Consider the following 22,708-nt stretch of genomic DNA (forward strand, 5'->3'; position numbering starts at 1 on the left):
TTAATTAACTTTAAAAAGCAATAATGGTATTGTGATTATCAAAATCCAATTCCTCTGCCTAAGTTCTCTCTCTCTCTTTTGAATTTTATTTCCAAAGAATGCACTAGTGCAATTCCCAAAGTATACCCGCGTGTTTCACTAGTCAACAGTAGGAAAAAAGGAAATGGGAACCGTAGAATGAGTCATTTTTGTTAACAAAAGTAATCACATAATGGGTTTAAAGTCAAAAGTTAGAGAAAGTAATTACTATTATAGTTTCGCAGGAATTATAAGCACTGTGCATTCTGCAACAATTGACGCCAAAGAAAACTTAGGAGGAGCAGAAATATGTTGAGTTAATTGACTGTTAGATTTCTTGAATCTGGCCTTTGCATGCTAGAAAGGAAATATATGATGCAATCAGTTGAATCTTCCTGTTCAGAAATATGTTGCTTCAACGCCTTGGAACATAATCTGTTCCTGTTTTCCAATGTTGATTTGTGGGCTTCCATGTGTCTAAACCATTCATGGAGAATTGAGTGAGGTGGCATCGCAGAAATTTCCAAGTGTCACCCAACCATGGCGTTTGGAGAAAAAAATTGGAATTTCGTTTAGTAGTCGGTCAATGGTCAGCAACCGAAACAAGACTGACTGACTAGCTAGCACAAAGTAAAAGCCACCCAATTTAGACGGAAAAACTTTTTTTTTTTTTTTTGAGTGTAAGGTCTTGAATTCTCAAAAAAATTTTTTTTTTTTTTCATTTGATTACCTAGTAAAGAATAAATCAGTAATCTCTAGCATTAATCCTTCTGTATTCATGAGTTTGAGTTTGTATAGGGATTGGAATATATTAAATAATGAAAAGTAGAGTATTTTATTTTAACAAAGAAAAGGTACAATGTCATTATACCAACAAATCAAATCCTTCATTCTAGATGTTATCAACATCGAGTAATGCAATACTCGAGTTTGGAAGCATGCATTATATTGTTGTCGCAAACTTGTTTTTACGCGATAGGGTCACAATTCTAGCCCCAGACTTTTGAGGAAACTCAAACAGAGTATAAAGCTTTTAGTTTTGTATTGAGATTGTGACCGATAATTGAAAAAGGTCTGAATCCGTTGCATGCTCATCCAAAATTCTTTTTCTCGCAAGGAGCATACATTTAGACCAGATACATGCCTGCTGATACATTTGCCTTCATCTCATGTCGTGCTAGAAAAGGGGCAAAAAAAAAAAAAAAACAATTATGAAAAGACAACCTAGTTGGGCCGCCAAGTGGCTACGTTGGCTTGTCTCTTGTCTTCTGTAGGATCGGAAGTGTTCAATGAAAACACTGGGGTGGGTCTCTTCTTCCTAGTGATGTAATCGAACCAAGTCAAATTCGAGTATTGCTATATTCGAATTCAACTCGACTCATATATATCTAGATTCGAGCTCGGGTCGAGCTTGATCGAGTACAAAAAATCGATTCTCGAAACTTGACTCGAATATCTCGTTTTAAACTCGAGACTCGACTCGATAAGGTTAGTCGAGTCTAATCAAGTTTTTTGACTTGACTCGAATGTAAATTCCGTAAAACTTATACCCATAATGATCATTTTATAATTATAATACATATATATTATTTAAATTATAAGTATATTATTTAAATAATCCCGACTCAACGAGTAGCTCGACAAGTCTCGAGTCTCAAAATATTGGCTCGAAACTCGAGTCGAATGACAATCGACTAGCTCGAGACTTGACTCGAACTCGGTCAACTCGAGTTCAAGTCAAGCCATTGACCGAGCTACTCTCGATCTACTCGATTATGACTCGACTCGCGTACATCCCTACTTCTTCCTGCTCTAAGATTGATATTCGGAAAAAGGCCGATGGACTACTTTGATTGGACTATTTCTGCACTTGGTTGCGGTTTTGATTACACTACAGCATTTGCATTTTGATATGGAATGAATTATTACAACTATCTTCTAGGGCTGTAATCGAAATAAACTGAAAATTTGACTCAAACTCGAGTTGATCGACTTCGAGTCGAGTTTAAGTAGCTCGATAAGCTGAACAAGTCAAGTTCGAGTATCCAGATGCTATGTTCAAAGGCTCATCGAGTCTTCTCGAGGTTTTTAATTTTAATTCTTTAATATAGTATTATTATTAAATTACCCTTATAGCCAAAAAAATGGTTGAATTTACGAAATGTTTCAAGTCAAATGAAAATTTTTAAAGGATAATAATATCTTTTTCGCTCAAAAATTATCAAGAAAATGAAATTTTCTGACTCGAATTCAATAAGGCTTGCATTGACTAGAGCCAATGCGAGTCGAGCTCGAGTTCTATGAGCAATTATCAAGTTTGATCTCGAGTTCCAATAATACTACTAGCTCGAGCTCAAGTTAGAGCATCCTTCTTGTATATCGAGTCGAGTTCGAGTATGGCGATACTGGAGTTCAATTCGGCTCGATTACATCTAGGGACGGAGGGAAAGGGGGGCCAGGAGAGGCAACTGCTCCCCCTCCAATTGTTAAAAAAAAAATTTCTAAGTAAATTTTTTTTTATTATTATGTTTTGCCCCTTCAAAAATTGATCAAAAAATTCATTTTGCCCTCCCAAGGACCAAATAATAATGTTTGAAAGTTATTTGGCCTGCTATAATTCTATGGATCACGTTTCAGGATCACGTTCTATAGATGAAATATCGAACTCTAATGATTCAGCTCTACAAAATTTCTTTGTTTGATGCTTAGGAGAAGAATCACGAAGAGGACAAGGAGTTTCACCACTTCTACTTGGTTCTAGACGTCTTTTCTTGAAAAAAGAATCAATTGTCCTGTTGGTCATTACCACTATATTTGCAACAAAATAACAACCTGTAATCGAAATAAAATTGATTGAGAAATGCTGGTTATGGCCTATAGAGATGGGAAATTGACAAATGCAAAAGATTGGTTTCCTTAATTCCCTTACAAATTTCGGCTATTCAGCTTGACTGAAAAGCCCGGCCATCACCCAAGGAAGCCAGCGGGATCCTCAAAATAAAATTAGTATGATAATTGGAAAAGGAAACTAGTCTCAGAATCAACTAAAATAAATACTTATCACCCGAATTCAGAAGGCCAAAAACGAAAAACAATACAAGTCCCTCTCGAACAATTCATCAAACAACTGGCGGGTGAACTTTTTACACCCACATTTCACTAAATAAATGCAATGTCAAACTAACTTGGTAAATGGTAATAGCTTGAAATTTCAAAACTTTTGGTACATCCAATTTCAAAGCTGCGCGTTTCAACTTTTGCAGAAAAATTCAGGTAAGAACTGAGGAGTTACAATTCTCTGCCATAGAGTATTAACATGTATTTTAAAATGAAAAAAAACTGGAGATCAAAGAGGGAATTGAAGTTGGGAGTTGAGAGTTGAGGCTTTTCTGTAAAAAGGAAATAAGAGTTGAATTGGTGAAAAACGACAATTGTGAAGTCCAGAAAATAGTAGGTAAGTTATTTGGACCAAGTCTGTTATTCTCCGTTAAGAAAATAGTGGCAATTCTTTGTTATTTGGATTTGGTCAAAATAACTTTCAAACATTATTGTTTGGACCCTTGGGGGTGCAAAGTGAATTTTTTGATCAATTTTGGGGGAGGGGGCAAAACATAATAATAAAAATTTTTTTACTTAGAATTTTTTTTTTTAACATTTGGAGGGGGGCGGTTGCCCCCCTGGCCCCCCTTCCCTCCGCGCCCTGGTCCTTGATAATGCTCCTCAAAATATATCTTATACTTCTTCTACAATCCAAAAGGAGATATTGTCCATTTGGTCGAGCAAGATACAAAAGTACATTCGAGAGAAGATTAGTGATTCAAAATTTTCTATACTTGTTGATGAGACTCAAGATAAATCAAAAAGAGAGCAAATGGCTATTGATCTTAGATTTGTGGACAAGCAAGGCTATATTTGAGAGAGTTTTTTTGACATTGTTCATGTGCACGAAACCAATTCCTTGACTTTGAAGAATGAGATATGTAATGTCATTTCTCGCCATAATCTTAATGTGCAAAACATTTATAGCCAAGGATATGATGGAGCTAGTAACATGCGTGAAGAATAGAATGGATTGCAAGCATTATTTATTCAGGAGTACCCCTATGCATATTATATTCACTGTTTTGCTCATCGACTGCAATTAACATTGGTAGCAACATCTCAAGAGGTAATTCCTGTGGAACAATTCTTTACATACTTATCTCTTTTTATACATTTAATTTCATCTTCTTGCAAACATGTGGACCAACTTAGAGTTGATAGAGCTGATAGAATTGCTGAATTGATTGCTATTGATGAACTTGAGACTGGTAGGAGTCAGAATCAAATTGGTACCTTAAAACGGCTAGGGACTACAATATAGGGGTCTCATTTTAGTTCTATATGTAGCTTATTCACAGAATATGAAGACATTTGCTCTGTCCTAATTGATGTTATCAATTATGGAAATACATCAACTCAAAGAAGTGAAGCTGACAGAGTTTACGATTTCATGACATTCTTTGATTTTGTTCTTGTTATGCATATGATGAGGGACGTTTTAGGATTTGCACAAGTACTTTCTCAAGTTTTACAATGCAAATCTCAAGATATTTTGAATGTCCTTAAATTGGTTTCAGTAACAAAGGATCGACTTCAAAGTTACAGAGATAATGGATGGAATGAATTGTTCATCAATGTAAAGACATTTTGTGATGCACGAAATATAGAGATGCCTGATATGAATGTCATTTATAAAGCAGGTCGAGAAAGAATTCGAAACAAAATGATCCAATTACCATGGAGTATCACTACAGGATTGATGTGTTTTTGGCGACGGTTGATTCTCAAATACTTGAAATGAATAATAGGTTTAAGGAAGATGTAATAGAGTTGCTTATTCTTAGTTCAGCATTGCACCCCAAAGATAATTTTCAAACTTTCAATATTGAACAAATTTGTCAACTTGCAAACAACTTTTATTTAGCTGACTTCACAGATCAAGAGAAGTTACACTTAAGAACTCAATTAGAGTTTTTCCAGATTGAGTTTTTCTGTAATTCTCAGTTTCAAAATTTGTCATCACTTCAGGAGTTGTGCCAAGTGTTAGCAAAGACAGGAAAGTCAATGTGTTGTACTCTTATTGATAGATTGATTCGTCTTATTTTGACTCTTCCTATTTCAACAGTTACAACAGAGCGTGCATTTTCTGCTATAAAAATCATCAAGACTTGTTTGCGTTCTGGAATGGAGGAAGACTTTCTTGCTAACTCTATGATAATGTATATTGAGAAAGAAATTGCTAGAACTTTTGATATAAATTCAATCATTAATGACTTTGATATAATTAAAAGTCGTCGTGCACAATTTCATATATCCCACACAATCAAATAGATTTGTAAATATGATGATATTTTTGTATATGTGAAGCGTATAAGTAATTTTCATTCTATATAAGATTATTTATAATCTTGTGATATATATGTTCACATTATTTTTTTTGTAAATATATTTTACTTTCATTGCTATAGACTCGCCCCAAAATTAATTCCTAGCTCCACCACTGATTACATCCCTACTATGTTCTTGGATATTCAAACCTAAGCCGCACCCTTTCTTGCCCACCTAATTATATATGTGCAAGTAAGTTATCAAAAATTGGACTTCTTACATAACATGACGGAAAATTAGTTACCAAACTTTTGTCCCAAAAGTATCTGAAGTGTTAAGACCTATTGCAATTACGGGAAATTAGTGAGCAAACTTTTGTCCCAAAAGTACCTGCAGTGTTAAGGGCTATTGCAGATGTATCTAATCAGTAGAACTAGACCTGACCTCCCTCAACCAACATCTTGTCCTACTAAGGAATATAAAATGAATACAGAAAGTTATTCGACCCAATAATAGTTACTCCATATGACTGCACATTGTACATCGCATTTATCTACCTATTCTCTCGTCCATATCCTCACTCGTCTCATACCATCGTGATGTTTAGAAACACTAATAAAGTCAAAGAAAAATGGTCGTGTCATTTATTTTTGACATTTTAAGCATACGAAGGCACAAAGGTCAGGCCGCAATGGGGTGGTTTGTGGAGGTTTTCAAGAGCACGAGGACAGGAGACATGGGATAGACCGCCACTCAATTTGGCTAAAATGCTGGCATCTTTGTTTTGATCGCCCTTGGGTTTTAATCCCTTTCCATCATAAACCCTTCTTTATATATATACAACACAAAGAACGACTCTTTTCAATACAATACCTACACATTATTGTTTTATTTTTTCCCTGAAATATCTTACGCATTATTGTTAATCACAAAGAGGACTATCCTTCAATCATCTAATAATTTGCCACATTCTTTTCTAAACATTTTCACATGGCTTCCTTCATTTCCGCTTCAGCTGCCCCATCAGCCACCTTCCTCTGCACTGTTCCTAAAGCAAAATTTGCCATTAGGCAAACAAGTTTCTCCAGCACTGTAAGCTCCACGATCTCCATTCACTAATTACTGCTTAATTATTAGCACTAATTGCTGATCTTTGCCATTAATCTGATTTCGAGATCTTTTTGCTTGCTGCCTTAATTATTGCAGTGTGGTCCATCAGCAAGTGGGCTAAGACTTGTGCCTAAGATTCAAATCTCAAAGGCAGCAACAAAATCATCTCCAATTTCTCGTAGTCTCAAAACCAGAATTTCATGCTTAGCTGTAGGTTTTAACTAATTGCTACTATTAATCGCCTAGCTTAAGTGCTTAACACCTCCCCCCCCCCCCCCAACAGTTAAATAACCTGAGCACTGCTCATATATACAACCGCTTTTCTTCCCCAGGCTCAACCAGAAACTCTAGAAATTGTCCAGAATACAATTGCAAAACAACTGTCCATTGACGAGGCCACCGTGACACCTCAAACCAAATTTGCTGACTTAGGTGCAGATTCTCTTGATACCGTAAGTTCAAATTACAATTTGATGGCAAAAATCTTGAAAAACCAATATGTATTGCATTATATATTATATATGTCTTTTTGAATTGAATGGTTTCTTGTAGCTATCTGAGTTGAGCTGGTAAGACCGTTGACCTGGACAGCAAACATGTTGCAATTGAATCTCCAATCAGTTCTCTCAAAGGGTGGGAAAAAAAGTCCGATAGATTCTGACTTTTTATTGTTGATGAAACGTGAACAGGTTGAAATTATGATGGCCCTGGAAGAGAAATTTGGAGTGTCAATTGGAGAAAGTGGGGCTGAGAACGTTGCAACTGTTCAAGATGCAGCTGATTTGATTGAGAAAGTGAAGGCAGCTTCAGCGTAGGCTAAATCAAGATATGTTTTTCGCTTTTAGAAGCCAACAAAAGTGCGGGTAGTGTCTTTGCCGTTTGATGCAGATTGCGGATGGTTTTGTTTTTTCTTTCTTCGGCCCAGCGCTGGGATTTGGCTGAAATGCAGATCCCATGCAGAGATAAATGATGTACTAGTAACTTAGGGAATTCTTCCATGTTTCTTTTCCCAGTTCAGGATTACAAAATAAACCCAAGCCTCTTTTGGAACCTCTCTCAATCTTCTTCAACACTACGCAGAGTATAAGTATTACGTTCATTGAATTTCCCAGTCCAACAAGAACGGCAAAATCCCACTCTACAGCAGATTTGCTTCACTAGCATAAAAGTGTGAGGATATATTATTGTTTAGAAGCAAGAAAATAGCAATAGCATTTCTGGTTTAACAAAGTCTAAAGTAAATTATTTTCACAAGCAATATTAATCTTCGAGGCTGTTACTTTTATTACTACCCTTGAGGGAACGAGGGCCAATTTTTAAGTGCATTTGCTGTTCGAATAGAAGTTATGTGTCGTCATAGCAATAATACGAGTAAAAACAAAATGAGTGCATGTGATGATATTTTGGTTCTTTTTCGATATTTTGGTTTGTTTATCCGGCAACCGATTAAAACATAGCTTGTTTTAGAAGGTCTAACTTAGTTTTTTTAAAAGAAAAAAAAGAAAAATTGATGCAGCAGTGTCACTAAGAAGTCTTTCCATTCAAGATGTTGGCTGGCCGGCTGGCTGGCTGGCCTACGTTGTGGTTGGTACTGGACACTTTATTGCAACATTAAGTTACAGTTAGGGTGTGTGTGATAATTTAACTTAACGCTGAAAAATTAATTTATTTAGAATTTTTTATTCAGCATATTTGATAACTGAATTGTATGACTGCTTAATTTTATTAAGCACTGCTTAATTTGTGTACAAAGTTTTAAGTGAAAATTTTTTATTCAATCTTCTGAAATCTGAATAGATCATACATATCACACTTTCCAGACATGTAACACACTCTTATACATGTTCTTGCACAAAATAATACATTTGCCTTTGTTGTGCCCGACACACACATACACTCACAAGGACACTCACTTAAATATTATTTTTAAATTCTATAATTATTTTCTCTCACAATATTTTTCTTTCTCTCCAATATACAATAAAAGAATTTTTTTTTAAATGAAACTATAATATTTGTACGATATTTCAATTCAATATGAATTAGTTATCAAACACGTATAACTTTATTAATTCAGTAACTCAATACTTTTAACACTTCATTTTCAGACTCAAAATTTAGATTTCAAACTTCGACCTCACTAACTGAATAAACAAAAAAAGAAACATTCAATTACACCATATAGAATACTTTTATCAATTGCTCAAGGATTTTTTGTTAATTTCTCCAATCATGGTTTCATGTTACCACCAATTTGGGAACATGAATTAGGATTAATTGCACTTTACCTTTCAAAGTTCATGAGAACACTTCCATCAGGCAACTGTTTGGCAAATGAACTTTTTGGTGTTTATTTAAAATTTTCTGTAACAAACTGTAAAATTGTAAGAAAACTTTTTGAGCTATGTAAAAACTTTTCTTTTTATAAAAAAAAAAAAGAAACTTTCCTCTTGATTTTTCCGTTTCTTTCTTTTCCTATCCCTTTCCCCCACCCCACTGTTCTTCTTCTCCATTCCTCCTAGCACCGGCGTCGTTGCCGACAAGACCAGTTTCTCTTTTCTTTTCCCCTCATTTATTCTCTCTCTCCCTCGCCACTTCCTCCTTTCTCCCCTCTTCTCGTCTCTTCCTCTCCTTCTCTCCTACCCTCTCCCTCTTTCTCCCACCACCTCCCCTTCCTCTCTCTCCCTTCTGTCGCACCAGATTGCGCATGGGAGAGGGGGAGGGTGGTGGAGAAGGAGGAGGAAAAGGGGAGAGGAGAGGAGGAAAAGAAAGGAGAAAGGAGAAGAAAGAGAGAAAGAGAGAAAAAAATGATGGCAATTGCGGTTGTGGGTTGAGGTGGGGGAGAAAGAACAAGAATAGAAATAAGGGAATTTTTTTTGTGTATTTTTGGGTATTATAAAGTGTGTGTTTTTAAAATTTTGAAAAGTTTTTTAAGATTATTATAATTAAAGTTGTTAAAAAATTTATAGGAGAAAAAGTTGGCAAAAAAATTGTTTGCCAAACAGGGCCATTCTTTACAAAACTTATCCCAAATAATATTTCGCTTACATCATAAACACATTTTCCAACCCACCTTTTTATATTCCCAACCACCTTTTTATCTCACATACATCACATCACAAAAAGTGCTACAGTAATTATTCCAAATAATATTTCAAATAATACCCTATCCAAACAAAATATAAGCAAAATTATCCTATAATGTTGCGCTGTTTGACAAAACACAAGTATTTTTTTTATATGACTATTCAATTACAGCTAAAATGCTCGTAACATGCATTTGAGAATAACATTTTTTTAAAATGAAATTTGCGGTTGGACAATTGCTAATCATTCGTTAATGAAATTTACTTTTTATAATAAAAAAGAGTACTATTTTTTTTTACAGTGGATTAATCGAGGGCTCAATTTTAAAAACTTTAGCATAAATAATGAGTTGGTTATTTTTCATGAAATCAGAAATTTAGGGTTTTTTAAGATCCTAATTTAAGAAAATATATAGATTTTTTTTTCTTTTTTGCATATACTAATAATTCAAGAAGTTTCTTCAGATATTAGTGTGATTTGATAGGAGATTATTTGAAATATTATTTGGAATAATTACTATAACACTTTTTGTGATATGATGTATATGAGATAAAAAAATAATTAAAAAAATAAAAAAATATATTAAAAATTATAATGGTGATATAAGCAAATAAATTTCGACAAATAATCTCTTGTCCAAAACAGAATCATGAAAAATTAAAAAAAGAAAAAGGCAAAACATGAATGCTGAATCCTCGTTGGCTCTGACAATGATGATTCATGCACCCACCCACCCACGCACCCCCACATTACTCCCTTCCCAGCTCCCACGACGTTTCTCTAAACTCTCCTCCCGTCTTCGGGGTCTCACTCAAGGTTCAAAATCCAATCCAACATCAAGATCCTTGATTTTATGGAATTTTACAAGAATTAATCCGAGATACTTAATATATACGGAGTAGCAGAAAACGGGAAAAAAAGGGGAATTTTTCCATTTTTTTTTTTAAACTTTATTTGCATCATGTTATCAAATTTAGACCACAACATCTCCAGCTCCACAGTTCAATCCCGGCCACTGGAACCCTCACCGGCCCCCGCACTGGAGCCACGCCCACCAACATCTTCCGATGAAGACTTCTTCTCCTCAACCTCCATAGCCTCCTCCTCTTCCTCAGAAGACATCCAGACCAACCACTCTTCACCACCGCTTCCGCCTGCGGCACCGCCACCGCCGCAGATCCCCATCTCTTGGCCGGCAAGTGGGACTATTTCTCGAGAATGGGTCAACGAGTTAATGAATGCGTTTGAATGGGCTTCGAGAGCTGTTCCTCCGCAGGAGTTTCCTTCTCTTCTTCCGGTTGAGGTATTCGATCGGCTAATCCTGTCCGCCTCTAAAATCTTGCATAAAGAGAAAAATTGCGTGAGTATTGAGGGTGAAGAATTAGGGCGGGTGTCCAAGGTTGTGGTGGTCGGAGACTTGCATGGACAGTTGCATGATGTGCTGTTTTTATTGAAGGATGCCGGATATCCGGGTGAAGATAGAATTTTTGTGTTTAACGGGGATTATGTTGATAGAGGAGCTTGGGGTCTTGAGACTTTCTTGCTCCTCCTTGCATGGAAGGTAAAATACATAGATGTTCATCCTTTTTATGTTCTTGGCATATTGTTACTTTAGCAGTTTTGAGCTTTCATTTTTGCATTCTTCAATGCTAATCATATACTGTCTTTTGAGTTTGAGGTTTTGATTTCGGATTTTTGTAGTTTTGAGCTTAAGTTTTGTCCCTTTTTCTCGTACAATGGAAAGGGTAACTTTGAGTGCTGATCATAAAGTAGTTATCTTTTTATCACTAGGTGAAAGCATTACATTTTGGAAGGTGAGTTGGATTTCAACAGTAAATTGAACTAGCTTGTTTGCACCAACAGTGGTAAACTTAGGTCATGTATCATAGACAAGGTGCAAAGTGGGAAATTCATTTATTTCTGTATGGTTCTTTTTGACTTGGTAGATTCATATATGAGAGCTAAATGGTAAATATTCGTGCTTTTTTGCATGAACTAATAGTGTTTCTCACGTTTCGAGTTCATGCTTGTTACCACAACTTTTTCTTATAAAAGTATTATGTTTAGTGATGCATGTTTTATAATGCTTTGCTCGATTGTTTTACAGAGTTTTGTTGTTGCGTCAATGACATTGTACAAAAAATTTTAGTTTCATTAATGACCTATGTTTTTCTTTAGGTGATTTTGCCACACAGGGTATTTCTTCTTCGTGGAAACCATGAATCCAAGTATTGTACTTCAGTGTATGGGTTTGAGAAGGAGGTATCATGTAAGTATGGAGATAAAGGAAAACATGTCTATTGCAAGTGTTTAGGATGTTTTGAGGGTCTTCCTCTTGCTTCCATCATTGCTGGGCGTGTTTACACTGCACATGGTGGGATTTTTCGCAGTATTCCAAGTACCCCTTCAAAAAGATACAAAGGCAAGAAGAACCGTAAAGTAATTGTCGACCCCAACTCAACTGCATTATCTCTTGGTTCATTTGAAGAGCTATCTAAAGCTAGGAGATCTGTTCTTGATCCTCCTTGGGAAGGTCAAAACTTGATTCCCGGTGATGTTCTTTGGTCAGATCCATCCATGGATCCAGGTCTTTCCCCTAACAAAGAACGAGGCATTGGTCTTTTATGGGGTCCAGACTGTACGGAAGAATTTCTGAAAAAGTTTGGCCTAACGGTAATTTATGGATGATTATTTCTTCCTTTTCTGCAATCATATCATGTTAATCTTATGCTGTTTGGCAGCTTATATAGATTTTCTTCATATGGCAATCATGGCATTTTATCTTTTGTAGATTCAAGATATGATTGCCTGTTTACTGTAGATATCAGAGTACAGTTTTGGCTTCTTAGGCTTTGACAGGATGATGATCAAATTGCATATGATTTTCTTCACCCACATTAGTAATATTTTGATATAAGAATGTAGTAGTTGATGCAAAGTGTTTGAGGTTGCATTTTGATCGTTTGACTTGGTAATGAATATTATTTAACTTGATGTACTCACATTCATCATAGTCTGTCTATTTGTCCATTTTGAACTTTGAGCCTGACATTCTGACCCTTGACAATTGTTGGTTTATTGACAGATCTGAAGTATAAGTGTGTCTTTTATTTCACATTTCGTCGACATCTTTGCTTTGATTCTTTGATTGCTTTGATTCTTTGTTGGCATTATGAGCTTGATAATATGACCCTTAAGTATTGGTGTCTGGATAGCTCTGCATGACAATGTTTATGGATATTCTATCCTGTCTCTTCGACATGCTTCCTTTGCCTTTCTACCTTGTCGCAACAACCTCTGTTTTTTGAGTCCAATGTCTTGGAACATTATTAGGGTCACTTCAACTGCTCATTCCTATGATAAAATTGTAGGTGGCAAGATTTATGAGTGGTAATGTTGTTACTATTCAATTGTTCTCGAATGGTTCCATTCAATGGTATAAAAGATCACCATATAACAAAATAATCAATTAAAAAGATTTCGAATTTCATTTAGGTTTGCTAGGATTGTATTCCTACCACTTTGACTTTCAAAATATTCCTTGGGCCGTGCTAAATTAGAAGTTTGTTGAAAGACATGCTGGCATTAGATTTTTTCAAAAGAATATTTAGTTTCTCTGGTTTCTCTCTCCACCTATTTCCGTCCCTCTCATGCAAAAGTGATTTGACATCGTGTCTTGTTGGAAATCTAACTTGGGTCATGCATTTTGCTACCTTAGTTAATCATCAGATCACATGAGGGTCCTGATGCCAGGGAAAAGAGGCCTGGACTAGGACAAATGAATGAAGGGTACACCATAGATCATGTTGTAGACTCTGGGAAGCTGATTACAGTCTTTAGTGCACCAGACTATCCACAATTTCAGGTAAATTATTAATTTTTTGTATTTCCTTTTTATCCCCATAAATGTGTTATGGTTCTGTAGTTAGCATTTAGATTGGTCCAACATTGATACTTTTTCTATCTGGTGCTTTTTTCTTCCCCTAACTTTTTGGATCATGGAATTCCATGTTCAGTACAGATGATGGAATTGTGATGAAATCAATATCTGTGCACACCAAGACTGGAATATAAGCAAGCACTTCAATACCTTGTCATACTTGACCAAATATCAAATTTAGTTGAGCTGCTTTAGTAAGTAAGATGATATACAAAAATTTCCTAAAATTCAGATATAGCTAAACCTCTTTTTGCAATTTCCTTTTGAGCATATATAGTGTTGTTGGGGCCATGATATTCATTGCAGGGAAGTCTGGGTGTTGAATTTGATCCAAGTACCACAAGAAGATTCTTTTAATTAGGTCTTGCAGAGATATTGATTATATTCTTGTCCTTCATTGTGTAGTTAGTAAACTGAAATTGGTTAGATAAACGGAATTGGTTTGTTGTTGCCACAAACATTTTGGACTATCAGAATCCATTTAAGAAGGTGCACATAAAGAACGATGTGTTTTCTCATTTTAAAGACCATTAGCAGGACAAAGCAACATGTACAATACAAAATGCTCAACAGAATGATGGAGACATGCACATACACATGGTTCTCAGACATATTATTGACAGTTAGACCACCTAGATATCAACTACTGATACTTGTGTCGGAATCTTTGATGTTCCTTTTCTAGAAATTTTTGTGCCTATGACATCCCTAAAAGAACTCATCTATGTGGTAATTTTCATAGGCCATGCATATGAAATAAATCTGCTTTGCCATCGAGATGGATGACTTAATTTCACATATGTTTTGTAAAGATAAAAATGCAATGAAGCATTGCTTTCTTCAACAACTATCACTGTAGGTTTCTAGGATCAGATAAACTTGAAGGAGTCTAAGCCCTTAAAAGGAATCTATGCCTCTTAAGTGTTGCACATTCTTATTAGTATGTCTCAAAGACTGTTGGTTTTATGAACATGGTGCATGGAGCTGATATATGAGGAGGATGAAGAACTAACTTATTCTGTTGATGATTTTCCTTGCAGGCAACAGATGAAAGGTACCGGAATAAAGGAGCATATATTGTTCTTGAGCCCCCTGATTTTGACACCCCGGTTTTCCATACTTTTGATGCGATTACTCCTAGACCAGTGGTTAGAAATCTTTCCTAGTTACACTTCAAAAGAAGAAAGGATGTAGCAAATCTTCATTTTATATGTTTTGCTCTTAATGCTTAAAAAGTTGGCTCTTTACAGTAGACAATGTTCCTACGAGGAATTTTACACTTGTAGTGCATGTTCCATTGATAAATTTAGCTTTAAGTTCCCTTATCTGTATAAGTTTTGTTTACAAAGCAAGAAATAGATATGTCTTAAAATGTATTGATTGTTGTGGCAGGTGAATCCCTATTATGACTATGAAGATGTGATTGATTCTGATGAAGAACTGGATATGGCATCGATGGTACCAGCTACATGAAGTTATCCACGAAATGCTATATAATTATATACCTTAGAACTACTTGGATATCTGTGCGTGTTGGAGTTAATGGTTCTAGTATTCTCTAATTACAGCAATTTTTTGTTTTCTGTGTAAATTTTATTGGTACAAGTTTCTGTATTGTCCTTTGCTCCTGGAAGCTTGCAGCCCCTTCCACTGTAGAATTTTGCATTGAGTGTCATTTAGTGTAGATAGCAATAGCTTGGAAAATTTTGTCTATGATACTTGTATATGATGACATTCAGAGGCTTCTTTTGAATATTCTGGAGGTAGAATTTCTCTCATCTCTTTTTATTAATCATCTCTTGGTCTCTTTTCGGGGGATTGATGAATCCATACTTCCGAGGCCTTCTGCATTTTAATGTATGCATGAGGAATATCAAGAAACTTGAGAAGTTGCGAGGATGGATGACGTTGGCTTAAAGAGTATCTGAAGAAAACAGAACTGAGGCATCATGCTTGCCGTGAATTTTAATTTTCAGGCATGCCAATTTGGCAATTCTCTCTTTTGAGGTTTCAGCATGTCATCAGGAATCGTCATGTCTGTTAAATTCATTTGCATTTTACTTTTGTTTTTGTTGCGGGATTTCTTTCAATGGGCTGTTCCCAAAATTAAGATTGTTGAACCATTGCATTCAATTTACCGTCCACGGAAGGATGAAATTTCAGTGCCGTAATTCAGATCAAATTCACTTCTCAAGATGTGATAAACAAGTTATCACAATATTTGGAGAAGCATCAAGTAGAAACAAAGAATAACAAATCAAAAAAAAGCTTTCTGTAAATCTAACTCGCCAGCCCAGATAATTCCTGTTGCTGTACCCACAAATCCCTGTCCCGGCCGCCGGCCAGAATAAAGAAAAGATTAAAGCAAATTTGTGGTGTACATGACCTTGTGGTTGCGGAAAAGTCAAGGGGCCAGTTTTATATCATTTTAACCAGGGTGCTGCCAAAACTTGCTCTGACATGGCTGCTTCAGGATTTGCTACTGCTGACAATTTCGATTTCCTTCTATTTTCGAGGTTAGTAGTACAAAACATATTTGCATGTTTCGTTCGAGTTCTACTTGATGTTCAACACCATCAGGGTCGCAGGTTCACCGTCGAGTTTTTTTGCGGGTTCAATCAGACAGTAAGGACTTTTCTTCTTCACTCCAGTGTCATGCCACTGAAGAAACACCGTTTATTAGTTGGCATGGGGAAATTGTTTTTGGAACTATGTATATTTCAAGACTTGCCCTTTGCATTTGCCTGCGTTTTATTTCCATAAGTATATTCTTTCCCAGTTTACTCTTGTATTTATGTTTAGTTAAAAAAGCTTTTTCGGGGCTCCATGACTGCGAAGGAACCTTCATCTTTGCTTATCATGCTTCAGATACGAGTTATGCTTACTGGTCAATAAAACTGATGATCTGCATCTGAGGTTGATCTGAAAATCCTTTTTATTTTCTTTCTGTAGTATTTGAAAATGTTTTGTTTGGAAAATACCTTTTACAATTTCATGATTTTAATTCATGGTGCTTTTAGAATTGGTAAAATTTACCTGTTTTCCATTTAAACTTTTAATACTTAAAGTCTTGTCATGTCACCAACTTAGTTTCCTGCTGCTGAAGGATTGCAAGAGGTATTTTCAGCAAGTCCTAGAAGAAATTTGAGATGGGGATCGATGAATTGTTAATGGTCGCATTGATGCCAGTTCTGAAAACACTATTGATTGCTGTGGTGGGCTTATTCCTTGCTGTGGATCATATTAGCATCTTGTCTGCAACTGCACGTCACCATTTGAATAATGTAAGCTGGATGATCTCTTGTTAAAGTTGAGTTATCTTTGATTTTCTTGAGGTGTCTGAGACGAAATTATTCCAATCATATATCAATCAGGAATTCTGAACAGATAAAGTGAGAACTAGGAAGGAAGAATTGCAATTGGCAGGGAATAAATAGAGAGCAAAGCAATTAACATGGCTTTGGTTGGACAGTTGAATGAAATGACTTGTATAAATGCCAAGATAGTAGGATATAAAAACTTGCTATATTCGATATCTTTGTACTGCTGAGCAATCACGGGGAGAAGAGCTTCATTGGATATTTTCAGTCGTCAAGGTATACAGAGTAGCACCAGTTTTAAGGCTAATCCCTTGACTACTTCAAACAATAACTAAAATCTGCAATCCAATAAGCACTAATAAGAACATTTAGAAAAAAACCAAAAAAAAAAAGTAATTAAACATTTCCAAAACCAAGCATAAGTGACTAATGAATTCCTGTGTTTTGAGATGGAGCAGCTTGTGTACTACGTCTTCTTCCCATCACTTTTGGCCAGCAGCTTGGTTGATTCCATTTCAGCGACCAACATAATTTCTTTGTAGGTTACCTGTTCATCCTTGACTAGTTTCCCTTGAATTCCATCTCTTCCTACATTCTACTGTTTCTTTATTTAAGCTTTATGACTCATTCACAGGTGGTTCACACCAGTGAGTATTCTCCTCACTTTTATTATTGGTTCAGCCCTTGGATGGATACTTGTCAGAATCACCAAAACTCCTCAACAGTTGCATGGCCTTGTCATTGGATCTTGTGCTGCGGGTACATGAACTATTTGATGAAACTTAAAATGGCTACTATCCTTGATTGAGTTGTTTTTCATCTCATCAAGCCTTAGAGATAAAGATTTAATTCACTCTGGACTCTCGTAACTCTTAGAGACATTTTGTAGGTAGACTCTAAACTGAAATTCTATATATATATTTCAGCCAGACGGCAAAACATGGAAGAGGTTTGATAGTTAATGATTACATGCTCGTATCACTTAAAAGTCTCTAAAAGCAGAATTATGCAGTCACACAGCAGTTGCTACTGCTATATCTGGATAATGATCACTGTGAAATAATAGGAGGAAAACTTCATGACAAGATCAACTTGGATCCTGAAATTTAAAGGGATGAAGAAGAAGATGTACAAAAATCTAAAGTCTTCACGAATGATTTAGATGATCTTGGTTCAACTGGTTTTCTACAATCAAATATGAGAGCCTTAACTAAAATGTACAATTTTCACTGCAAGGCACTTCTTTCTTTCTGGACTTTTGTCATATCTGGCAATGCTGATAGGCGTGTTTCTGTTATAGCTGTCACAAGATATCCAATGTAACGACGACTTATGGAAACAATGTTATGACACCCTGAATTTCAAGCAGAGTTCCTTGACAGATTAATTTATACAGGAAATATGGGGAATTTACCAGTTATTATCATCCCAGCAATCTGCGCAGAGAAGAATAACCCATTTGGAGATTCATTTTCCTGCTCTAGGAATGGAATGGCCTATGTATCACTCTCTATGTCGGTAATATGGAACTTTCATACCCAACTTCTAAATTGCCTATAAGTTTGTGCCACACATTTAGATTCTTGAACTTCATGTATTGTTTCACTTGTGCTGTTAATGTTTGTTATTATTTAAAAAAGACATCATATCTGAGCGGGTCATATGCCTAGAAGTTTTTTTTTTTTTGGCAGTGACCAGGAAGACCTTTCAGACAACTCAATGTTGCTTAAGGAGGAACTGTGCTTAAGTTGAAAAGTTTTCAGAATATATGTGGCCTCAGCTTTATCGGCATCCAGTTTTCATACTTTTTTGTTCTTTCAGATAGGGGCTGTTTTCGTTTGGTCTTATGTATACAACATTATACGTATATGTGGAACAGAGAGTGATGGTAACGTCCAAATAAGTTCCACAATTAGCAAAAACCAGTCTGGTGAAATAAATTCCTCAGACAGCTCCAGAGAAGAGTTGCTGTTAAAAGGTTGCCCTAGCTCCCAGGATTATCACGTTCAACCTACTTTTGTTCTCAAAAGATCTGAGGACAGAGTTAAGGTAATTCCTTTTCTCCCTTTCTGCCTACTTCGAAACATGAGCAGTTTGATCATTTCCTTTTCAAGTGCCTTAGTTTGGCCATGAAGCAGAATAAGTGATTAAGACAACCATCACAATGTCACTTGGTGTATAAGATATAACTTGGCTCTGATCAGAGAGCTGTTCTTTTTCGCAATTCCTTGCTCAAATAAATCTGGCAACCAAACAAATATCTTCAGTGATTAATCGCTATGCTAGATTTTAAAAGTCTGGACAAATACTACCTCATTGCTGTGTCTGCATAGATATAAAACTATGTAATTTATGCCGATGGTGGAGAATGGCTCATACATTATTTCCTAATACCTGTTAATGCCACTTGCTAATCTACTTAATCAGCTAACATTGTCGTATTGCAGAAATAAAGATTGTTTGACCAACAATATCAGAGTTATATCCTAGCAGTAGAACACAGTTTTCAACCTTGTGATAAAATTGTTTCTGTTCTTTCCATCTTTCCGTTGAGCTGTTGAGATTTAATAGCAAAGATTTACTGGATAACTGCAAGGTCATTTTGGTTCTTATCTTTATCAAATTTTTTTAGCAAACGTACCACTTTCCAAAGACACCAGAAAAACAAAAACAAAAAAAGGAATCAAATTTCTTGCCGCCCAAAAGTCAGAGGAACAGTTTCATTGATTAGTCTTCATTTGATGTTGCATCATTACATTATTCATGTGGCATCCGTTGGGTTCTTAAGCTGCCGATAACCAGATGCGAAAAACCCTTCAAAACTATTTGCAGGTGCCATTCAAGCAGCATTTGAAAAGTTTGCTTGGAAAAATTGACCTAAGGATGTTGCTGACACCTCCTACTGTTGCAACGGTAGGCTTCTGATGCTTGTTTTTCTCATTTTAATCACTAGGTTTCTAGTGCTCACAAAATAACAGAGCCTCCTTTTTATCCTGGGAACTCAATATGACTGGTAGATAATTTGACTATATACATGATATTCATGCATTTTAGCTAAGAACTGAGGTTCCTTTATGGCAACTCAAAGGACAAACATGAGGATGGAACTATAGCATTATCACATTTCAGATCATGAGCAGTTTTCTAAGCATTTTGCAACTAATTCGTTGAGTTTTCGAAGTAAAACTAACTGCCTGCTCCTGATTAGAAGAATAAAATTCACAATGGAATGTATATTGGATCCTTTTTTGGGCGTTACTGTAATTCAATGAGTACATTATTGTTTTAATATTTGTCCTCGTCCATCCGAATTCAACTTCGTTTGAAAGTAAAGCCAAATAAACAGATGGAGGAAAGTTATAATGTAACTTTTGATTTGATGGAACCTTGTGACCTCTCAAATACTGGCCTCTGCTTAGTACTTTTCATAGTTGTCCTTTCCTTGGTTAGTTATGCATCTCATGAATAATTTGCTTGTCCTCTATGTCACAGGTTGTTGGGCTTTTGATTGGAGTCTCTCCATTGCGGGAAGTAATTGTTGGTGGTACTGCTCCTCTGCGTGTGGTTGAGAGTTCTGTTCTTTTGCTGGGGTAGCATTTCTGCTCTGACCTTAATTCCATTCTCATTGTATTAGTGTAGTCAACTAGTACTAAATAATCTTTGTGACAAAGCTATTTGTTCTTTGTTTGCTCAACGATTCTTAAGCTTGAAATTGTGAAACATTTATTATCGCTTGCCCTTGCCAAGCTACACTATTTAGGAGCTACATATAATGAGAACAACATATTTCAATCTGATAATACAGTACTGTAAAATTTTAAGATCATGATGATGTCAATTAAGCTGTTGTGTATCCAATATGTACAGTACCATTAGCATCCCAAAGAAATTGAATGACAGATCGTAGCAAAATCCATCTTGTTGCCTGCTTTGTAACCTGATAAATGCAGCATATTGGAGTCTTGTTGGTTATTGTAGAGAGACCTATATTCTGGCATTAGTCTTGTCTTAATCAGCATGGAAATTTCCCTTCTGTTTTGCTGTTGAACTGAAACTTATTGCTCAATGGACTAGGATCTGGAGAGCTTGCATCGTTAAGGCGCTTGTTTTTAGGAAGATGTTGAGCTTCGTCAAATTTTCTGTGTCATCACCTTATGAGCGTATTTTGCCTGCCACTTATGCAGTAATTTCTAATTGGTCGAAAAGATGATAGTCTGATTTTTGGCAGGGAAGCGGCAATTCCATCGATGACGTTGATAATGGGTGCAAATCTTCTTAGAGGTGGAGTTTATACTCATTACTAATTGGTTGTCTACTTTATGGTCGCCCACTAATTAGTTTGCTTTCTCTGTATTGGCACTTGGTACATTTGTCCAGGTTTGAAAAGGTCAGGAGTAAACCTATGGATGATTCTTGGCATCATTTTAATCCGGTTCGCTGCCTTGCCTGTTTTAGGCGTTGTTATCATCAAAGCTGCAAGAGATTTTGGCATGGTGGGATCAGATCCTTTATATCATTTTGTTCTTCTGCTTCAGTATTCTGTTCCACCTGCAATGGCCATTGGTATGGTTTATCGCTTACTTTTCAACTTTCTCCCTCTTAAGTTGCTTGATCTCTTCCACTTCATGTCAGCTTGTGGATTTAATTGTTAAACCCAATGAGTGGCCTTAAATCAATCTAACAAAGCCTGATTGAAGTGGCTTGGAATAATTCCATCATGCTTAAATTGCATCTGCTGTGTCTGCTCTGTGGAGCCTGATTTCATCTTTTCTGATACATTAGTTCCTTCTTGATTAGCATGTGCTAGCATTTTGAAAGCTACTTTTTTGGAGTTTTAACATGCGGTCCAGAACTATGAAAAAATGTTCACGGAAGTAGTCACTGTGCACCATGGAGTGGTCCATGATTCTTTCCCAATCTACCACTGAGAAAAGCCCCCCGCTGTGTCCGTAGAATATCGAACAGTCTACGCATATTTTTCCAGCTCTGGACCAGTGACATTACTGCATGGCCTTTCCATCAAAATATCTAGTCTTGCCTCATAATCATGGGCCACCTCGTGCAATTATTTTACCATATTCCTTTTTTTTTTTCTTGATTTACTTGTTATTGCCAGACCTAAATCACTTATCAGTTCTAAACTTTCAAATAATCACACAAGGCAATTTCAGCAGCTAACTTGTGCAACAGTAAATTAGAGAATCCCTTTAGGAAATCCCTTCAGGATTGTTAGGGTCGTAAAGGGTATAACTCCAACATGTTCAAAAATCCATAAAAGAGTCTCTACGAATAAGTATAAATATAATAGATTTCATTAAATCTGCACTAATGATAAAAAAAAAAAAAAAAAGTACATGAAACATACACAAAAATACTCATGGCAGAAATTTTCTGTCTGTTTCGTTCACATGTTGCAGGTACAATAACGCAGTTGTTCGAAGTTGGTGAGACTGAATGTTCCGTCCTGATGTTTTGGAATTATGCTGTGGCTGCAATTGCAATGACCCTCTGGGCAACTTATTACATGTGGCTGTTGCTGTGATGTTAAAGCTCCTGATTAGTTGGAACGTAATAATGCGTTGTTGTGATGTCAAAGCTCCTGTTTAGTTGGAACGTAGTAATGGCAATCCTGGCCGCTGATGAAGACTACCATTTCAACCCCTGAAAGCTGTCAACAATCGACATATTCCTCTTCACTTTGTGACAGTAATCTAATAGTATAGTTTAACTCGTCGAAATGCCCCAAAATCCTCAGTAAAAAGAGGTTATTCGTTTGTCCTACACGGTGATCCTTTCTTTCTGGATGTGGAAAGTACTCTAGTCGGTCGACTTTGAAAAAGCCTAAATGTCCATTTAGTTGATA

The 22,708-nt window shown here is 36.1% G+C and overlaps 4 protein-coding genes across 11 annotated transcripts; all 4 read left to right on the forward strand.

Moving 5' to 3' along the window:
* Positions 1-4,797: 4,797 nt before the first annotated feature.
* LOC140010514 (uncharacterized) lies at positions 4,798-5,391 on the forward strand. The gene has a single exon (XM_072057795.1). It carries the CDS (start codon positions 4,798-4,800, stop codon positions 5,389-5,391), a length of 594 nt encoding a protein of 197 aa, XP_071913896.1.
* An 854-nt stretch (positions 5,392-6,245) lies between these two features.
* On the forward strand, positions 6,246-7,550 carry LOC113697919 (uncharacterized). 2 transcript variants are annotated; one of them, XM_027217536.2, is made up of 4 exons: positions 6,247-6,480; positions 6,595-6,708; positions 6,831-6,950; positions 7,188-7,550. In XM_027217536.2, exons 1-4 carry the CDS (start codon positions 6,379-6,381, stop codon positions 7,311-7,313), a joined length of 462 nt encoding a protein of 153 aa, XP_027073337.1. In that variant the 5' UTR covers positions 6,247-6,378; the 3' UTR covers positions 7,314-7,550. The 2 variants fall into 2 exon arrangements, with proteins under 2 accessions (XP_071913841.1, XP_027073337.1); XM_072057740.1 differs by lacking the exon at positions 6,595-6,708 and having other exon boundaries at positions 6,246-6,480.
* Positions 7,551-10,312: 2,762 nt separating this feature from the next.
* On the forward strand, positions 10,313-15,303 carry LOC113698288 (serine/threonine-protein phosphatase 7-like). 2 transcript variants are annotated; one of them, XM_072057594.1, is made up of 5 exons: positions 10,313-11,146; positions 11,764-12,258; positions 13,304-13,450; positions 14,566-14,579; positions 14,918-15,303. In XM_072057594.1, the coding sequence occupies exons 1-5, from the start codon at positions 10,547-10,549 to the stop codon at positions 14,919-14,921; spliced, it is 1,260 nt and encodes a 419-aa protein (XP_071913695.1). In that variant the 5' UTR covers positions 10,313-10,546; the 3' UTR covers positions 14,922-15,303. The 2 variants fall into 2 exon arrangements, with proteins under 2 accessions (XP_071913695.1, XP_027073856.1); XM_027218055.2 differs by having other exon boundaries at positions 10,315-11,146; positions 14,566-14,673.
* Positions 15,304-15,770: 467 nt separating this feature from the next.
* On the forward strand, positions 15,771-22,708 carry LOC113698289 (protein PIN-LIKES 3). 6 transcript variants are annotated; one of them, XM_027218060.2, is made up of 12 exons: positions 15,771-16,041; positions 16,114-16,150; positions 16,632-16,809; positions 17,304-17,383; positions 17,480-17,604; positions 18,242-18,363; positions 18,667-18,894; positions 19,678-19,758; positions 20,338-20,435; positions 21,074-21,126; positions 21,223-21,408; positions 22,263-22,708. In XM_027218060.2, the coding sequence occupies exons 3-12, from the start codon at positions 16,675-16,677 to the stop codon at positions 22,385-22,387; spliced, it is 1,233 nt and encodes a 410-aa protein (XP_027073861.1). In that variant the 5' UTR covers positions 15,771-16,041; positions 16,114-16,150; positions 16,632-16,674; the 3' UTR covers positions 22,388-22,708. The 6 variants fall into 6 exon arrangements, with proteins under 6 accessions (XP_027073861.1, XP_027073859.1, XP_027073860.1 ...); XM_027218058.2 differs by having other exon boundaries at positions 15,771-16,150; XM_027218059.2 differs by lacking the exon at positions 16,114-16,150.

This window comes from Coffea arabica, chromosome 7c (genome assembly GCF_036785885.1).
Source record: "Coffea arabica cultivar ET-39 chromosome 7c, Coffea Arabica ET-39 HiFi, whole genome shotgun sequence".
In the NCBI taxonomy this organism is placed as follows: domain Eukaryota; kingdom Viridiplantae; phylum Streptophyta; class Magnoliopsida; order Gentianales; family Rubiaceae; genus Coffea; species Coffea arabica.

Bases quoted from the DNA above. Each gene is read 5' to 3' on its own strand.
- LOC140010514 (XM_072057795.1), top strand. From the start codon at position 4,798: ATGGAGTATCACTACAGGATTGATGTGTTTTTGGCGACGGTTGATTCT.
- LOC113697919 (XM_027217536.2), top strand. From the start codon at position 6,379: ATGGCTTCCTTCATTTCCGCTTCAGCTGCCCCATCAGCCACCTTCCTC. The intron at 6,481-6,594 runs GTAAGCTCCACG...TAATTATTGCAG, and splicing joins AAACAAGTTTCTCCAGCACT to TGTGGTCCATCAGCAAGTGG. The intron at 6,709-6,830 runs GTAGGTTTTAAC...TTTCTTCCCCAG, and splicing joins CCAGAATTTCATGCTTAGCT to GCTCAACCAGAAACTCTAGA.
- LOC113698288 (XM_027218055.2), top strand. From the start codon at position 10,547: ATGTTATCAAATTTAGACCACAACATCTCCAGCTCCACAGTTCAATCC. The intron at 12,259-13,303 runs GTAATTTATGGA...TTGCTACCTTAG, and splicing joins TGAAAAAGTTTGGCCTAACG to TTAATCATCAGATCACATGA. The intron at 14,674-14,917 runs GTTAGAAATCTT...TTGTTGTGGCAG, and splicing joins CGATTACTCCTAGACCAGTG to GTGAATCCCTATTATGACTA.
- LOC113698289 (XM_027218058.2), top strand. From the start codon at position 16,675: ATGGGGATCGATGAATTGTTAATGGTCGCATTGATGCCAGTTCTGAAA. The intron at 18,895-19,677 runs GTAATTCCTTTT...AACTATTTGCAG, and splicing joins GATCTGAGGACAGAGTTAAG to GTGCCATTCAAGCAGCATTT. The intron at 19,759-20,337 runs GTAGGCTTCTGA...TCTATGTCACAG, and splicing joins CACCTCCTACTGTTGCAACG to GTTGTTGGGCTTTTGATTGG.